The following is a 20,163-nucleotide window of genomic DNA, read 5'->3' as shown; positions in this document are numbered from 1 at the left end:
AGGCAATTGAAAGTTTTTGTTCAAAATCGGCCCAGAACTACAATAAAGGCTACCAAAATGTCTACCACAGCATTTGGAGACCCTCTATCACCAGCTTTGGCTGAACATTCCACACGTGAACAATCCTCTTTTTCACATTGGCCAGACCACAAATCCATGTGACAACTGCGACTCCATGGAATCTCTAGAGGCCATCTTGCTTGAGTGCCCAGCTCACAGAGACGAGCTACGTTGATATAAAATGAACAGGGAAAAGCTTGACCAAGGCCCCTTGACATTGACATCGATGCTGAGTCCCTGGCCTTGCCCATCAAAACAGCGCAAAGCCCTAAAGTTTTTATGTAGTGAGTCCAATTGGTTTGTTGTCTAAACTATGACTCACACATCGTGTCAATCAAGACTGTGATTTTATTTTATTTTGCATTTACCATCTACCTTAATCGCATCGGGTACTTACTGCTGATAACATCACAAGACTTGCATTTTTCTCTCCTTTTTCTTTTGCCCACTTTCTTCTAGCACCTTTCTACAGATGTAAATACTCTGGCTAAATACTCTAGCTGCTTTTTCAATAAAGAGCTTTCTCACTCTCTCTCTGTTGAGTTTGAATTCATTCGGAAATGGCCGCACTTTGCAGACTTCCATTTTTTGTTACTTTCATCTTGGTTTCACTGACTAAAATGCGCAGTGATTTGAAAGTAATTTCTTTTTAATTATAGTGGAATACCCGAGAACAATCTTTAGGTCAATCCTTGTATTTAGCGTCCGTGTGTGTGTCCAGAACGCACGCGTACGCGTGTTAGCTGCAAATCCATGCTGTAAGCGCGTGCGGGAGAGCAAATAATCTGATTTGTCTTTATTTATTAACAAGCCTGAAGACATTATGCTGCGTTTTTATTACGGTTTCAGTTTCTGCCTTGATGATGATGATTGCGTTGCGAAGCGCCACCTACATTGGTGGAGAAAAAGAAAACATGGCGGTTGTTTACTTCATTCAAATTTGATATGAGTAGGCTCGAGCTCATGCTACGCGGTAAATTGCAGATTGAATCTGAATACTACTTTTCTGCAAGGGGTTAAATGCCTAAAGTGCACACGCCGCAGCGAAAATTGTGTACCTGACTCTTGTCTCCCTGTAAACGTGAGTAAACTGAATGCTGCGTTCTGCGCTTTCAACCTCGCGATACGATAATTTGTAACCTTTCTTTTAGGACTGGTTGGTAAATAAATAGTATTCAAAAGCGTGTGTAATAGTTGAACTGTCCCGCGAACAATCGAGCCACCTGTTTTGGCCAGTTCTTTCCTTACGACGATTTATGTCTTCGAAGACGCGAACACCGGGGGAGTTGACAACGATTTAGCGAACGTGACGTGAAAATTCATGCCTACTGATGTGTAGCGCCCACCGACGCTGCTAAGCGCGAACGCTAAGGTCAGCGTTCTCGGCCGGCGCCTTGGGGCCGGCTGCGACTGACGAGAAAAATAAAGTTGGGCGGCGCGTGCCAGCGGCGCAAGCACGGCACGCGCTAGTCCGTTCTGAAAGCCTGCTGAGCTGGTCCTCTTGTTCTGGCGCTCCGCTGCGACCCCTCGGTTCTCGACAGTGGTGACTCCGGCCTAAGAGATGACCGACCCCAGCAACCTCCCGCCCTCAGGCAACCTCCCGCCTGACGCTACCTCGCGCCCACGGGACGTCGCAGCTCTACAGCTCCACCTGCCCACGTTCTGCCGCAAGAACCCGCAGGTTTGGTTCGCCCAGGTCGAAGCCATCTTCGATCTGCAACACATCACCTCGGAGATTTTGCGGTTTCGCCACTTACTTTGCAACCTGTCTCCTGAGGTAGCTCAAGAAGTGGCAGACGTTATCGCTGCACCTTTGAGTGATGCCCCGTACTAGCAACTGAAGCAGAGTATTTTAGAACGCACCACGGCGTCCGAGAGCGCGCGCCTCCAGCACCTGCTCACATCCGAGGACCTTGGAGATCGCCGCCCTTCCCAGCTGCTCAACAGCATGCGACAGCTCCTGGGCACAAGCAAGGTCGACCCGAACGGTGCGCTGTTGAGGGAGCTCTTCTTGCAGCGCTTACCACAGTCCACCCGCCTTGTCTTGGCTGCTACAGAGGACTTGACCCTCGACCGCCTCGCCCAGCTCGCTGATCGAGTCCACGACGCGACTTCTCCTTCAGTCGCCGCCCTCTCTTCAACGCCACAGTCCTCACTCATAGCCCGCTTAGAGCCTCGGATCGACCAGCTCGCCGTTTCCATCGACGCCCTTCGGACGTCCTCCCATGACCAGCGCGGCTCTACCTCATGTCCCAGCCGCCGTCCCTCTTCCCCGACCAGTCGCCGCTCGCGCAGTCCTAGACGCTCGCCTATCTGCTGGTACCATCGCACGTTCCAGCACCGCGCCCGTCGGTGCAAGACCCCATGCGAATGGTCGGGAAACGCACCGCGAGATCACTGACGGCGGCATGTGACCTCGCCTTACAACCCGGCCGCCTTTTCATAGTCATGGATCGCATTTCCGGCCTGCGGTTCCTTGTAGACACGGGTGCCGAGGTCAGTGTACTGCCGTCCTCCAAGCGTGACCGCGCTCATAAGTCACCTGGACCTACACTCCGCGCGGCCAACTCTACTTCCATCGCCACGTATGGTCTGCGGTCCCTCACTCTCGACCTAGGCCTGCGGCGCACATTCCGGTGGGTCTTCATCGTAGCCGACGTCCATCAGCCTATCCTCGGTTCCGACTTCCTGACTCATTTCGACCTTGACGTCAGCATGCGCCGCCATCGCCTGATTGACAGCAAGACGCGCCTCTCGATCCCTGGCGTTCTGTCGGCTGTCGCTCCCACCGGCATCCGCACGCTGATCCCAACATGCCCGTATGCTCGTATCCTCGAAGACTTCCCTGAGGTGACAAGGCCCTGCAATTTAAATCAGCCTCCCAAGCACAGCGTCACCCACCACATTGTCACACGTGGTCCACCTGTCGCAGCCCGTCCGCGCCGCCTCTTCGGTGAGCGTCTGGACATTGCTAAACGGGAATTCGAGCACATGCTCCAGCTAGGTATTATTCGCCCGTCGTCCAGCAGTTGGGCCTCCCCGCTTCATCTGGTGCCCAAGAAAGAACCGGGTGACTGGCGTCCGTGCGGTGACTACCGGGCGCTCAACGCTCACACGGTCCACGATAGCTACCCCCTTCCACACATCCAAGATTTTACAGGCCATTTGGAGGGATGCAAAATCTTTAGTAAGGTGGACCTTGTCAAGGCCTATCACCAAATCCCCGTTGAGCCGGCCGATATCCCGAAGACAGCCATTACTACACCCTTCGGCCTGTTTGAGTATGTGCGCATGCCCTTTGGGTTACGCAACGCAGCTCAAACGTTCCAACGATTCATTGCCGAGGTAACGCGCGGCCTCCCGGCTGTATTTGCCTACATCGACGACATCCTCGTCGCGAGTCCCAATCCACAAGATCATGAGCGTCACCTCCGGGAACTCTTTCAGCGCCTTCAACAATTTGGCCTGGTTGTCAACCCCCAGAAATGCGTATTTGGATCTTCCGAGCTCGAGTTTCTGGGCCACCACATCTCGGAGCTGGGAATTCGTCCGTTGCCCTCTCACGTCCAGGCCGTGAAAGACTTCCCAGCACCCACTACCCTACGCCAGCTGCGTGAGTTCCTCGGCCTAGTGAATTTCTCCCGACGTTTCATTCCGCACTGCGCTGAGCTTATACACCCACTGACTAACCTTCTTCGCACGACCAAGGGCTCCTCATCTGCGATTTCCTGGTCTCCCGAAGCTGACGCTGCTTTCAGGGCTGCTAAACAAGCCGTTGCCGATGCGGTACTTCTCGTACACCCGAGAACTAACGTGCCAACCCGCATCATGGTGGATGCTTCCAGTGTGGCCATCGGCGCTGTTCTCCAGCAGAAAATCAACTCCGAGTGGCGCCCACTGGGTTTCTTCTCTCGGAAGCTGCAACCTGCCGAGACTCGCTACAGCGTTTTTGGCCGCGAGCTGCTCGCCATCTACTCCACCATCCAGCACTTTCGGCACTTCTTGGAGGCCAGCCATTTTATATTCTAACCGATCATAAGCCTCTGGTGTATGTCTTCCGTACAAACTCTTCCAAGTACGTCGCACGTGAAGTTCGTCAACTGGCCTATATATCGGAGTTCACCACGGATATCCGGCACATCAAAGGCACCGACAACGAGGCAGCTGACGCACTTTCACGCATCACCTCCCTCGGCACTTCTACATCGACTGTGGATTGGGAGGGTCTAGCTCGTGCGCAGATGGAAGACCCCGAGCTGCAAGCGCTGCGTGACCATCCCCGTTCCCTCCGTCTACAACTCGTTCCTCACCCGTTTGTGCCTGGCTCCCTCTGGTGCGACATGTCAGCGGCTACACCTCGCCCCTTCATTCCGACTGCCTTCCGTCGTGCGGTGTTCCAATCACTTCATGACATCTGCCATCCCAGCGTCCGAGCCACGCAGCGCCTCGTTACACAGCGGTATGTCTGGCCAAGCATCAACACCGATGTTCGCCAGTGGGCCCGCTCGTGCCTCGCATGCCAGACCGCCAAAGTGACCCGCCACACGAAGACTCCCACGCAGTCGTTCTTGCCCCCTGGCTGCCGTTTTGACCACGTCCATCTTGATTTGGTGGGACCACTTCCTCACTCTCACGACTGTCGCTACATTCTAACAATGATCGACCGCTTCACCCGTTGGCCCGAAGCCGTGCCCATTCCGGACATCACTGCGGAAACGGTCGCCAAAGCCTTCGTTTCAGCATGGGTTTCCCGCTTCGGCGGCCCCAGCATCGTGACAACTGATCGCGGCCGGCAATTTGACTGCACACTTTTCACTTCACTCAACCGCCTGCTTGGCACTAAGCACTGCCGTACCACTGCATATCATCCCTGTGCCAACGGCATGGTTGAGCGGCTCCATCGCCAGCTCAAGGCTGCACTCACTGCGCGCCTGGATCGAGAACACTGGGTTGACCACCTTCCTATGGTGCTTCTCGGCCTACGTGCCGTCCTTCGTCGCGACCTTGGCTGTTCAGCGGCCGAACTCGTCTACGGTGCACCCCTGCGGCTTCCTGGAGACTTGTTCGTTTCTTCGGCCCCCTCGCCCCAGCCGCTACAGTACCTCCAACGCCTACAGGAATGCATTCAGCACCTGCGCCCCGTACCACCTCGGTCATCGGACCACAGCATCTTTGTGCACCCAGACCTTGAGTTCTCGTCCCACGTCTTCCTCCGACGAGACGCTATCAAGGCGCCTCTTACACCCTCCTACGACGGACCATACCGTGTCCTCCACAAGACGCAGAAGTCCGCCACCATCCTATTGAATGGCCGCGAGGAAGTCGTTTCGCTGGACCGCCTCAAACCAGCCTACGTCGAAACGCCTCCCAAGGAGCTTCCCGCGGATGTCGCTGGCGCACCCGTCGATATGCTCGACACCAAGACAGCCCCATCTCTGCCTCGTCGACGAGTACATTTCGCCGTTCCGTCTAGGCGGGGGGCCCTGTAGCGCCCACCGACGCTGCTAAGCGCGAACGCTAAGGTCAGCGTTCTCGGCCGGCGCCTTGGGGCCGGCTGCGACTGACGAGAAAAATAAAGTTGGGCGGCGCGTGCCAGCGGCGCAAGCACGGCACGCGCTAGTCCGTTCTGAAAGCCTGCTGAGCTGGTCCTCTTGTTCTGGCGCTCCGCTGCGACCCCTCGGTTCTCGACAGATGCAAACGCCCTGCAATACAAGTTGAAGCGTTCGAGCTTCGCAGCGCGGCAGTGTTTAAGGTTTGCGTATTTGATTATGCAGTCATTTCATCGAGGCGAATGAGTAGACGTTTTTGTGTGTTGGCTTAGTGCATGTACTCAAACATACATATACACTTGTGCACTGGATCTCTAAATCAACATATACATTTGCTCTATTTTGCAATAAATCTGGGTGCTTTTATGAATTACTGTTAGCTTTGTGTGATGATTTGCGGAGCTATTTTTAATACTTCCATTTTAATGTTTATTGTTACCGTGGTCATAGAGCATTCAGTATTTTTCAGTATTTCTTTACCGTGTAGCTTGTAGTTCAATAAATTCTGGTGCAAACTAAGCGTGTTTCGTAGCGATGTTGCCCTTACAAGAGTGCAATCACACTGGGAAAACTGTGCTTGACAGCACAAATCTGCATAGATGACATTAAAGAACAGAACATTTTGTTCCTTAAGCTCATGAAATTTGTCTAATGTACGAGGGCGAGCTCTTGCTGTGTGCCGGGATGGTTAACGTCACAGCCACTTTTTATCATCATTTAATGAGATAGAGAATGAAAGGGATGAAATAATGTTGCAGTTTCCAAACTGTGCAATTCCTGCACTGGGTTCTTAGATAAACCTTTCCAGCTCTCGCAACATCCCATGCAGGACACGGAAAAGTCGCATAGATCTGGTAGCATGTTCACGTTGTGCATAATCACATTGCCACTGTGAATCGGTGGTGAAGCACAGTCTAGCTGGTGGTGCACAGACCCTTGAGAAATCATCTGATGGTTTATAAGACCCCCATTTTTGTTATGTAGTTGAAAAGCTTATCAAAGATGCCCATAGCATTTCCTTCATAGCTTGTAGAATTCTTTAACGGAATTTTTAGAACTGCGAGCTCATTTGATACCAGTATACGGGCATCTGCACTACTGTCAATTGATAGTGATAGCACATCACAAAAAATTGAATTTGAAACAAGTCCAGCTTTAGTAGCAAAAATGTTTAAGCTATGCATTTAAAACGTTTTTGGGTGTGTGCAAATTGTGCCTCGCTTCTCCGAAACTTCTAATTAAAGTATGTGCATGATGTTTTCTTGTTTTTTCTTTGAAGCAATGTTTTTGTCTTTTAAACTTTGCGTGTACTGGCTGCTGTCTTGCCAAGCAGACGTAAGCCTATTATCAGCTACCACAATACCCACTATACTCAATTTCACATTTAGCATGTAACACTCGAGAACCTGTGCAGGTTTGGTCATCAAGAAGTATCACTCCGCATGTTTCATGGTGAAATGGTTTAAAGATCCAGCTGTGAATCAAAAGACTATAGGTTTGACTACTCGCCTCAACGATCCCAGATGAACCCACGCATCCTGCATCTCCTGTGCTTTACTAAGTTCAGTTAAACATTTTTGAAATATATAAAATTCTGCTCGGAAGTGCAATTACCTTACAAAAATATAAGACTGCATTGCCTTAAACATTAATTACGATAAACACTTCAGTGACGTCATCACAAAAAGTTTCTAATACCATGCATTTCTAATAATAATACTTGGTACTCAATATTAGAGAAGTACAACATATTACGCTAGATAGCAGCCTGCAGAGCAAAAAAGCAATTTTTTAACAGCATCTTGTGCACCATGCGGCATCCCAGAGCCCGAGGGATGTTGTACAAATGCACATCTCTGGTGTTGTTGCACACAAACTTCTCCTACCAGCAGATGGTAATAGTGACGAGAGCAATTTCAGCTTGGTGCACAACTGCAGATTTCAACTGTGCACAACACGAAACCAAGACACGGATGGAAGCGGTAATACACACAAGTGCTAACATTCAACAAATGTTTATTTGAAGCATGACACAACGTATATAGCATGAATTCAAAGCAAGTGCACGTGTCACACAGCCATAACTTCAAAAATTAGCTCGAATAAACTCGAGTTCCTTTCCTAATAATCCTACAGATGGCAAGCTTAAGCATTGTGTGCCAACCTGTCAATAACTTTGGCCGCAATTGTCAGCCTTACTAAATTTTCTTAATTCTTGGATGTTTCGTCTCGTAGCAGAAGGACAGTCTTCTTCTTACTCATTACAGAATGTGCGGATATCATCCACCATTTCAAGAACCTGGCGTAACACTAAAGGAAAAAACAGCTAGTTAATTATTGTGGCCATGATGATTGACAGGTTGGGCACACAATGCACGAGTACCTATGACGTTTTACTAAGCTCGAGGGTGCAGTATCGAATCCCAGTTGCGGTGCCCGCATTCCGATGGGGTGAAATGCAAAAACGCCCGCGTGCCGTGAGTTGAGTGCATGTGAAATAACACCAGGTGGTCAAAATTAACCCGCAGTTTGCCACTACAGTGTGCCTCATAATCAAATTTTAATTTTAGCACGTAAAACCCCAGAATTTAATAAAAATAATGCGTAAGCTTGCCATCTGTAGGATATTAGGAAAAGAAACTGTATTTCCTTGAATCAATTTTAGATCATTTTTGGAAGTCATAGCTGTTTGACATGTACATTTACTTTGAATTCGTGTTCAAATATCTTCTGTCATGCGTCAAATAAATGTGTTGAATGTTAGCACTTGTGTCTCTCCTCTGTCCATGGCTGGTTTTGTATGCTATTCTTCTACAGACAATTGTGGCAAGCATGCATGCCCACGTTGACATCGCCATGTGCTGTGTTGAGAGCAGTAACCGAATGCCACAGTATGGACTTGTATTCACTACAATGGATCCGTGTAACTGCAATTTTCGCACTGTCATTAGTAGGGTCAGGCCCTGAGTGAGTTGCTGTCTACCATATGAAAGTATGCCATTTTGAGCCGTTTGTGAGATTGAAAAACCCAGTGACCCAGTCTTGACACATGTCAACTGCAAGGCTGTGCATCTTGTTGCCATTGTGCAAATATTATCAAGTCGGATCTCGAAGAAACTGATGTAGCTACCTCTGTTGCGCACAATTGTAAGCTAAAGCTTTCTTTGCCCACGTGCCAGAGATTTGGCAGGCTGTCGTGCATCTCACCGAGTAAAATGGCCAGACTTCAGATACAAAAAGTGGTGGCTTGGAAGGCTAAAACGGAAGCAAACCTATGCTTTGTACTTGGCCAATAACCAAGTGAACACTTAAGATCTGGCGAATGCACCAGGCGCAGATTTAAAAACATTTGTTTAGAGCCGCACGTTATTGAGATTTTTATATGAAATAGCTGAATGAAAACTTAAGTATGCCCTTGATGAGCCATTATCATTGCTGTGCTTATAAGGCCTCAAATTTTTGTGATAAGTCTGCACTTCGCACCTGATTGAATAACAGTTATGAGATATTAAAACACTTCAGCCTGAAACACAACGTTTTTTTTCATTTATGACAAACAGTCTGGCATTTAAGGTTCTGCATGAAGGAAGCCATTGTAGTTCTTGTTCTCAAGGAAAGAAATTAAAGGATTGATCCATTTGGCTGCTAGCTACAGGCCTGTTGTGCTTATTACCTGTCTGGGCAAAGTTTTTGGGAAAATGGGAAATCGTCATCTCCTACACTTGCTTTAAAGCAACAAGCTACTCGATTCGTATTAATGCGGGAGGGCCGGTCGAAAGTGCATTTGTGTTGGAGTTCATGTCTGCGCTTGCTTAAATCATTTGGTATCTCGAGCCACCTCGGTTTGCATTATATCCGGTACTGGTCTGCACTCTACCCGTGACGGCAATTGTCTAAGACAGCATCTGACACACACTCTGTGGGACATAAATAGTAGCCCAAGTTGTATAATCGGCAAGGCAGTTGCAATCAGAAGCCAAAAATTGTGTGGAAGAGCCAAAGAAAGCTTCCCTTTTAAAATTCTGCTGACAGCTTTTTAAATCTGGAATGTCACTTACTTGACAGCCACACCACAATAAATGACACATCAATACCAATGCAATTGCAAGTCAGGCATGTGGTATGTTTTGGCATTTGCCTATTCTGGGCTTTCTTGAAAACAGTCAAATGAAAGGCTGTGTGAAAGTGTTATAAATTACTCCAGTGCAGATTTTTTTAAAGACTGCTAATTAGAGAGTCTGCTCATTATCATATTAAGACTGCTCATTATCTGCTCATTAGAGAAACACATACTAATGCCTTCTGCGTATTGCTGCTAGCAATCTCAAGTTGGTGTTACCACACTAACAGCTCCATTTTTCTTTAAAGACTTGCCGAATATTTGCTGGAACATGCTGCATATTGTTGCATCTAAATATTTGGAAGTGCAAAGGTGCAGCGCATTTTAAGCTAATCACTACTCACCTTGCTCCGTTGTAGTATTCATCACAGTAACGTACATTGTTTAATTTGTTCTAATGCAAAGCTTTGCATGGCACAGGTGCAAATGCGTGTTGTTTGAAAGCAAAGCTATTACTGATCTTAATACCTTCTTGCCTTACTTTAAATTACAGTTCTGGTCATTTCTTTCCTTCTGCGAAGAGTCGGTACTAACACATGCCAGGGCATTTGTGTGCAGATATTCAGGTATGTATTGGCAAAAGTAAATGGGTTTTGAATTAAAAAACAAAATTCTCGCACCAATGACTGGCCTCTAGAACATTCAACGTCTTGTATCATGGTCTGTGAAATAAACCTGGTTTCCACTCCTTACCACAGAAAGTGTTCTTGTTTTGTAGCTATGAAACTTTTTCAACATTTCTTTTGCTCGTACTGTTTCATATTTTGTGGCAGCTCACCGAAATGCACTGATGTTTTAAAGTAGCTTTAAAGATTACCTTTTTTACACCTACCATTTTAAGGTTTTGCTAGTATGTGCAGTGATGCCATCTTTGTTCAGTGCAAAGTGTGGTTTCTTGTGGTGAAATGACCTCACTTAGTGTTATTGTTCCTTAATTGAGGTTTGTGGATATTAGCAATGTAGATAAGCACAATCTCACTGGTTGTTCCCATGTTGTTTAGCGTAGCTTTCTTGTACAGTAGACAGCGACAACAGTAGGCAATCAGTATTGGCAGACAATGTTTATTATAGTTACTAGCATTAAGACATTGGTGTTCTTGTAGCATGATGACAATCTGCTGAGGTGGTCCAGGGCAGCCAATGATGGAATGTGCACCTGTAAGATCATTGCAAAGTGCAGCATCATGGTTGTGGATTGACTGAGAAATTTTTCTCATGCACACATGCTGCAAGAAAATGCCTCTTGCAATCTTTTGGTGCTAATTTTAGTTTGGATACAAAGCAAGCAAACTGCATCTCAAGTTTCCAACCATATCATTATCACATTTCTTTTGCCCTGGTATCTCCATATTCAAACAGTAGGCGAATTGACAAGGAAAACACTCACAGGCTGTGCAGTGACAGCCAGAAGTCTGCAATACATCCACATTACGTACATGTGCAGTGGACTCTCTGTTACGCTGAAATTAAATGAGCAACAAAGCTGCACAGTTTTGTTGTGTGTACCTGCAGAAGTCAACACAAACTAGTCTTACAGGAAGAAGGTAATCATCATCATCATCAGCCTATATTTTATGTCCACTGCAAGACGAAGACCTCTCCCTGCGATCGCCAGTTATCCCTGTCTTGCGCTAGCGTATTCCAACTTGCGCCTGCAAATTTCCTAACTTCATCATCCGATCTGGTTTTCTGCCGACCTCGACTGCGCTTCCCTTCTCTTGGTATCCATTCTGTAACCCTAATGGTCCACCGGTTATCCATCCTACGCATTACATGGCCAGCCCAGCTCTATTTCTTCCGCTTAATGTCAACTAGAATATCGGCTATCCCCGTTTGTTCTCTGATCCACACCGCTCTCTTCCTGTCTCTTAATGTTAGTCCTAAGATTTTTCGTTCCATCGCCCTTTGTGCGGTCCTTAGCTTGTTTTCGAGCTTCTTTGTTAACCTCCAAGTTTCTGCCTCATATGTTAGCACCGGTAGAATGCAATGATTGTACACTTTTCTTTTTCAGGAAGAAGGTAATACACAGCCTGTAATTGCTTATTGATAACTGTAATGTGCACACTCAGTGCGACCTAATTCAGTTGTCAGGATAAAACACTTTCCAAACTTGCTCAAAATACTTGAGAGGACTTGTACAGACAATACAGTAAACTGTTATTGTGTGTTATTGGTGATGCCTCAGAAACAGCACACTTGCTGTCATCATCAGCGGCAGCACCTTGTAGTAGTGCCTCAAGGAATTCAGCAGTTGCTTTCTACACTGTTCCAACAAGTTCACTCTTGCTTACCCTTAAATGTTACATTTTTCTTAACTCTTAAAAGCACACAGGGGCCATTCGGACAACTGTAATCACTTCATGTTCCCACTGTGTAGAGCTTTTTGTTCATGTTGGTTAAGTTTGGTCTAATGAAAAACAAGTGCAAGCCATCAAAGCCAGCTTGCATTCAGTGTCTTGTTTGTATTGTATAAGGAATACGGCTAACCAGATCCATTCAGCTTAGTAGAAGCCCAATGCACATCTACCAGCAGCATGCCCCATCCAATTGGGCATCACGTCTGCATGTAATGTCTATTTACACTGTACACACATACTTACAAGCAGCACGTGTGACCAGCTCAGAGGTGCCTCTCGCGCTCTAACGCACACACCATCCGATTGGACATCACGTCTGAATGTAATGTCTATTTACACTGTACACATATACTTGCACAAGCAGCACATGTGACAAGCTCAGAGATACCTCTCACGCTCTAACAGACCACCATCCAATCCACAGTCGCACTGCTGCACATAATATAGTGCATCCATTTGCAACACCACACTGCACACAACTAGCCTAGAAATGCTTCTCATGCCACACTGATTAAACTTAACTATGCCATAGTGCAGGCAAAGCATGCCTTGCTTATGAAAACCGTACTCTGCCTGTCTAAACAAAAACAGCATTTTCCCTAGCTTTCTGCAAAACAACTAAGCTACTACCACACTACTACTAAGCTTACTTTGCTGGCCTGCAGTAATGATGGTCATTCCCAGTATGAATAAATGAGGTTTTGCTGTTCATTTCCCCACCTAAAAGATCCCGCTTTATTGCTTCTTGCTCCAGCATAGTTGGCCGATGACCTAGTGCCATTTTAGATTTGCTATTTTTGGGTGCTGCATACCTCCGCTGTTTCTGAAGGTTTTTGTTTGCAGGCACCAATCTAAGCTTTCCTGCAGGCTCTCTCACGTCTGCAAGCTTGTGCTTTTTAACTAACTTTGCTAAGTCATGTTCTATAGAATCCATTTTCTCGCAACTTGTTTCAGGAAGGTTTTTCAATATCTGTTGAAAAGCAGCCTCAGCTTGCAGTTTGAACTTTTCTATTCTTTTTTCTGTTTTTTCTTCTTTCAAACATTGCTTTGTGCTCTGCATGATAGCTTTAGCACTGGCCATTAAGCAGCTGGGATCATCAATGACACAAAAGCTTTGACTACCATTATCAAAAGAGACACCAGATCAACTGGTTTCATGGCTCGGCAACTTGCTTGACTGCAGCACCATCAAAGCAACAGCATGAATGTGCTTGCACATGTGCACATATGTTACATGGTCAAGACACGTACATGTGTACATGTTATGGCAAGCCTCGCAGTGCTTACAATGGAGCTCACAACCTGTGCAAGTCCTGCCAGTCTTTTTCACAATGTGATGAAAGTTAACTATGCTCCGAGATTTTACCTGCCATGCGCCATCTCCCACTCTGTCAATATCGAATTTCTGAATATCAATGCCTGCTTTATGCTTTTTAAAGATATCAGATTTGCGATGGTCGACTTTGCCTTTTATAAGTGCAACAGCCCTGTTGAAAAGTTTGTCAGTCGTCAAGGTAAAAAGTACATAGATTAGCTTGTCCAGCCGCACATTTACTTGGCCACCAAAGTAGGAGTACTTCAGAGTCTTGTGCATTGATTCAATGTGATTGTTTGTTGTTAAGCCTACCTACTTTCTATAGCAATAGGCCCACTGAAGTACTCTCTTAGCAAAAGTTTTCTCAAAGTATTTAGTAAAGCTTTCCAGATTCTCTAGATCTTTGGAAGCAAGGTTATTCTGTGTGTGCAACTTGGAAGGTAGGTTAAGAAATTCTTTTACTTTCTCATCTATTTCTGCTTCATCTGCATTGATTTGTGTGTGCAAGGTTTATCTTGTGACACTCCTGTACTTGATGCTACTAATCATATTGAGGTGTGCGTTCCAGCTGCGCATCACATGCCAGATACACAACCATTGATTCTTCAAGGGACCCATCATTTGCTCCCATGTGTTGCCATAAACAGGGGCATCATCGGACATGAATGCTTTACACTCTATCACGCCTACCTTTCCCTTGATGGCCTCAAAAAATCTCACCATCGTTTCAGTGTTAACTCTCTTAGAAATCAAGTAGGCAGATGGAATACCACAGCCATCTTCCGAGATGGTTAGCAGTGTTGTCAGCTGAAACTTGTACCTATTTGTGCCATGCGTAAATACACAATTTCTCTATTCCTAGCTTACAAAGTAGTTCTCTCTGCGGGAAGGTCATCAAGGCAAGCTCAAAGTTGCCTTCAGAACTGCTCGGATCACCCTCTTTCCTGTAATACAAAAGAGGCGAGTCACTGCCTGCCTTACTTGGCTCATTTTCTGGGCTCATCAGCTCATTTCCTGTGTTTAAATCCTTCTTTTCCATTTCTTTAACCCATAACTCCACACTCGTAAAATCATCAGGATGTTGCCACTCTGCTTTGTCAATATTATACTTATCGCGGATGTTCCGAAGGTACTCTCTTGTGACAAGTTTCATCCGACTGCTAGCTGCACTTGTGCCTGCCTTGATTTTTTTGCAAAATGGTCTTCGGTGGCACTCCTTCTGCTAGTCTACCTGAAAATTGTAAAGAGCAACTCATCAGCAACCAAGGAGGCTGCACATCTCTGTTTTTTAATTTACGCAGACATCCCACTCTCTTTTTACTATACCTGGGAGGGCATGACAGGAGTTGCACCTTACACTATGCCCACTGCTGGTGGGCATAGTTTAAGGTGCACCCACTGCTATGCCCACATCAGACACATCAATAGGTCCAGACAGATGGACTCATCATTAATACCGGGGACTCAGCTAGACTTTTAACAGCAGGAACTTCCAATTATTAAAAAAAACTGTTTCTCTCCCTCTCTACTGTATTTGCTTGTTGCTCTGCAGCAGAATATCTAGACTACTTTTCTGCCTAATAACTTAGTAATTCAGGCTGCTGACCTCTCGAATACGAGCTGTGAACATGCACTTTGTTGTTAAAATGCCTTTGCTGGCAGACTTGATGTAGCTTGAACAGGGCTGTCTTTACAAAAACCGAAGAATAGTATCAACACATGATATCTAGACAAATTACATGTCATATGGGAATAGACAGAAGGCTTGTTAAATTAGTGTCATAATCTAAACATCCATATACTGTGTGTCTCAGCTAACACTAGCCAAGCTGTTCAATGAAAAAATTTTCAAATAAAACACGATTTTAAGACCTACGGTGTTCGGTCATCAGACCTCTGACTTAACATTGTGAATAATATAATCGTATCTTTCACAGTGTTCTGAAATATCTTTTGTCCGTTGAACAGTTTGGCTAACATTAAATTGATCCCTGTTTTCAACCTGAAGTGCATGCATATTCAGTTTTTTGATATCTGACAGACTAACAAATAAGTGTTTATTTTATAACAGTAATAAAAAGAAAGTATGTCCACTACCATGTTGAAGGTATTGGCTAGTTGCCCAAATGGCATCGCACATGGTCTTTTTTAACGCAATATAGACAGAGCCAGAAAGAGCACGCAGTGTAGTGCTTCTGTGATTGGCAGAGATAAGACATTTTGAAAAGTTATTTGCTGCAGGGTTTTTGTAAAGCCATTAAGTAAGGTTGTGCAAATAATTTGAATTTTGAAAATGAATCGAATGGCTGACAACAGTAATTGCAGTCTACAGGGAGACAGATAAGTATGGTGACTCTTTCGAAGGATTCTGCGGCACGAGTAGGTGAAAAAAGGCATGAAGCAATAATTCACACATTAAATAAGGACGCCTTGCCTTTAGGCAGCCTACAAATTTATTTTCTCGATTTAGTCCATTTATTTTATGGGAAATTTCACCATGTTTGCATCCATTTAAAACACTATCCAAGCTATAGTACATATTACAAACTTATTCTGGTGATATATGCTGTTCTTTTGTTTCATTACTATAAATGAAATAGTCTACACCGGATATCACCTTTCATTCGTTTCTCATTTATAAGCCTCTCTAGTTAACTAGACATCCAGTTTTATATAGCATCCGAGTATAAATAGCCTTTATTTTAATTTTTTAATAAAACAACACAACCACATTTCAGTTCAGAAACAGCTTCCCTTACTAGGGTCTGTTCTTGTACATGTAGCTAAATACTAAATGCTAGCAGCATGTTAATGCAATGCACTTAAAAACAATATTGATCTGTCATTGAGAATGCAGCAGTTATATTCTGACCTTGTGACACTGGAAATGAATGGCATGCATGAAGTCTTACCTGCAATTACTTTTTTCTCAGCCACAAAGAGCCTCTGATGAGCTATCTCATCCAGGTGTCCATAGTGGTTCTTCTGAAATACTACAAAGACTTTGTTATCCCTTTCTGTAACCTCAAGCATTGCAAAGCAATGTATGTCTATTTTGCTGCTGCCTTGCACTTTAATCTGACGTTCGCACAGCTTTGTAGGGAGTTCTATATATGTCCCGGAACGATGACAATTTAGATATCGCCTGAACACTCCTGGCGAATTTTCTTTTCTTCCAGTAGAAGCAACAAAATGGCTGCAAGTCTCGCTCTCTACATTATCTTTCCAAGACAGGAAATCTGAACTAAAGGCAGTAGAAACATCAACACATGTATCTTGTAATTGCATTCCACTGATTCGTTCCAGAGTGTAAAAATTGAAACCTACGTTCCAAGGCCTCTGATCCAAGCATCAAACAAGCATGTTGCAGTAATTGCAGCAACTTTGATGGTATAGCATGTATGGGTTATATTGCTAAAAGTTGTATGCACAACAGATCTCATGTTGTTGTGTTTGTTTTTTCTATAAAAAACTTCCTTTATAAAATGTAGAGCGTAGCATGTTGTGGTTAAAAACCTCTTGCTAGTACCTTTCTAGTACATTTACAGTGTTTGGCAGCAAACACGTGGCCATAAAATACACAGTAATAAGCATTGCTGTCACACGTGTGAGCTTTCCTAAAAGCTGTGTGCACATCGTGGCAACGCCGATTTATTTCAGTGATACACAATTTGGGGATGGTTAGCTGTTTTAAGTCTGGCGACGTCTACGTAAAATTCTGTACGCACGTTTTTTTTGTATTTGTGACAAGTTACACGGAACTACGTGCACACCGAATACTGGCACACGCTCGAGTCATTTCAGAAATAGCGCATTGTGTCAAACAGGTTGGTGTACGGGTGAAAGGACCACATGTCAAACGTTATGCCTTATGGAAAGTATAATCGAGCGAGGTTTCTTACCTGCATACGTGTCAAACGTCAATGTCTCCACTTCCACTTCGAAGTTATGCTCACTCTCGTGGTGTTGCCGCAAGCCACGAAGCGTTGCAAAAATCTTGGGACACAAATCACATGCGAGGGTTCGTTTCTTACTGGGTATATTTGCCTCCTCCTGTACGAAATTCTGCAAAGCTGCTACTCCGTGAAGATTTCTTATATGCTTTTTTAAATTACTACGATTAGAAAAAGTCTTGTCGCAAAATTTGCAAGAATGCATCACGACGCGCGAAGTAGACAAAGTGGTCCCAGGCGTAGCGTTTCCACAGCTGTTCATCTCAGTTACAGTGTACTATCTCAGTGCGCAAGGCAAGAGTGACAGCGGCGCACGTGGGCGACCGCATGCGAAGCTCTAGGTACAGCGTACCCTAGGGAGGCATTGCCTACGGCGGCTTTATTTTCCCTGCTCCTTGAAGCGGAGAATTCCCTGGAAAATGGCGTTTCGACGATACTTTCAACCGACCAATGAAAACGAGGATCAGTCTCCTGTGGATACCTCCTCCGCGCTTGGATACCGTCAGTCCGATGCGCTGCAGCCACTGCGCTCGTCTGCTGCCTTGCAGCGGGGCACGATGTCGCAGCTTGACATGTCGCCGATTGCTACGTTTGCAGCCCGCAACGCAAGGGTGAACCATGGTGCTTGCGAAAAGAAAGAACAAGACCAACACTGACCGCGCAGCTCTCGTCAACACGGGGCACGTTGTAACACAAGCAGACGACACTTGCCGTGGGCCGGAAGTGCTTTTTGTGTAGTGATACATGTCCTTGTGCATTCGCTTTCTGTTACTTTCTCTTTATAGAAACAAATTAACTAACATCTAAACTATTACGAACAACATTTGTTCACCATAATGTTGGAAAAATTATCGATGACGCGCCCTGGGCAGCCAATCGGATAGCTGGCTCAGTGACGTATTCTGGGCAAAACACGTCATCTGGGCAAAAAAAAAATCAGCCGCTTGGCGTGCTGCAATCGGTAGCGATGTACATTTTTAAAAACTTATAATAAATTACACGCTTTACGTGGAGCGCTTAGATGCGTCAATTAATGATCGGAAGGACCTACTCTAACGACTCAGTACGTTTGTACACAATCGTCAAAATCGTTTCAGGGTCCCTTTAAGTGACTGACACACACATCGAAGCTGTAAATAGCTCCTCTACAAGCTGCTATTCCGATTTTCAGTAAAACAGGCAACGAATCCTAACAATCACGAAAAGTTCGATCGAGAGGCTGTATCTTCGGGTATATTTGTTCAGTGGAAAGTAGAATCTATAATGCTGCATTTCCGATTGAATAACAGTTGACGACGTGCGAGGTGATGGAGTCCCAGAGGAATATTCAGCATTCTGAGGAGAACTCCATTTTTATGCAACGTGCAAATTGCCACATCAAAAACACTAATGAGCAGGCCGGAAGAATTGAAAAAATTCAGCATTAGGGGATGCTTTGATATGAGCAATAAGAAAGGCGCCTTACCTCGCAAACAATACTGTTCCTAGTCGGAAGAAAGTTCTTTCAGCCAATGTTGCGCAGCCACTGCTTCTTGCGCAAGCCATCACTCTTTCCTTGCGGTATCGTAAAAACTGCATAACCATAAACCATAAACTGCAAGCGCTGAAGCGCCCTGCTTCCTCTCCGCCGCTGTTCGTTCGTGCTCCTCCTACGGTGTCAGTTCAGTCGGCGCAGCCGATACCGTACTACGTCACTGGGTGTACACCGCCGCCCGTTGTTCATGCCGCTCATTTGCCCATCGTTCGGAGCAAGCAGTTCACTACGTCGACGACAGACGTTTCTTGTTTTAAAATATGAATTTTCTTTAGCATTCCCACTGCCGCCCGATTCTTGGTATATCCCCCTTATTGGGTGCGAGCCATAACAGAGGTGCATCATCATCATCATCATCATCAGCATCAGACGCCCGCCCCCTCGGAAGTCGGATGTATGGCGCACACCCGATCATCGGCCTCTGTGCTTCCACTGCGGTGAAGCTGACCACTTGTACCGCCAGTGCCCATACCGGCGCCTTGGGATTCGCGACTTTTCCGCATACTCGCCGCCGCCCCGATACGGCCAGCGACCCCGGGACATTGAGGACTACCTCTCTCAGCAGCGCTTGCCACCGCCTGCCAGGTGGCAGTCGCGATCGCCGTCTCCGAGACGATTTTCACCTCCGCCCCAGTGGTATTCTCCCGAGCGGTCGACCAGTCCCTGCCGGGAAAACTAATTGAGGCGATCTTTGGGGGCGAGGTCGCTGACGAACGAAGCGCTGAAGACCTCCGACGGACGCAGTTACGGAAACATACCGATCCGACATCACCTGCAGCTGAGCGGGACGACTGGCTTTTGCTCGATATACCAGTGACTATTGACGGTTATGCCGTTGTTCTTTAGTGGATACCAGCGCAGACTACATGATACTAAGCGGGAAAATAGCAACGCAGCTGAAGAAAGTGATCACGCCCTGGCATAACTCGCAGATTTGGACGGCTGGCGGCCACATCGTTACTCCGCTGGGCGCCTGCATGACTAGAGTTGAGATTCAAGGATCTACATTCGTAGCGAGCGGCCTTGTCTTACGCGAATGCTCCCGCGACGTTATTCTTGGGGTTGACTTCCTGCAGGAGTACGGCGCGATTATCAATCTGCAAGAGCGTCGTATCACTTTCTCTGCCGAACGAGCAATCGACGTGCAAGACGGCCGACGGCGCGACGACGTACTTCGTGTGTCTGCTGACAGTGTAACGCTTCCTCCACGTGCCAGTGTCCTCGTCGACGTCACATGCTGTGGCTTACGCGATGGCGAAGCGGTGGCCGAAAGTA

At 46.2% G+C, this 20,163-nt stretch overlaps 1 protein-coding gene across 1 annotated transcript; it reads right to left on the bottom strand.

The window, feature by feature from the left end:
• Positions 1-14,561: 14,561 nt before the first annotated feature.
• LOC125942852 (uncharacterized) lies at positions 14,562-17,815 on the bottom strand. Its single transcript, XM_049661099.1, has 3 exons — positions 17,270-17,815; positions 16,314-16,573; positions 14,562-14,632 (listed from the first exon to the last, which is right to left on the bottom strand). The coding sequence occupies exons 1-3, from the start codon at positions 17,614-17,616 to the stop codon at positions 14,562-14,564; spliced, it is 678 nt and encodes a 225-aa protein (XP_049517056.1). The 5' UTR covers positions 17,617-17,815.
• Between the last annotated feature and the right edge of the window lie 2,348 nt (positions 17,816-20,163).

The sequence above is a fragment of the Dermacentor silvarum genome, chromosome 2 (genome assembly GCF_013339745.2).
Source record: "Dermacentor silvarum isolate Dsil-2018 chromosome 2, BIME_Dsil_1.4, whole genome shotgun sequence".
In the NCBI taxonomy this organism is placed as follows: domain Eukaryota; kingdom Metazoa; phylum Arthropoda; class Arachnida; order Ixodida; family Ixodidae; genus Dermacentor; species Dermacentor silvarum.
Note: the sequence above shows the minus strand (reverse complement) of the source record. Positions and strands in the feature narration are given on the sequence as shown.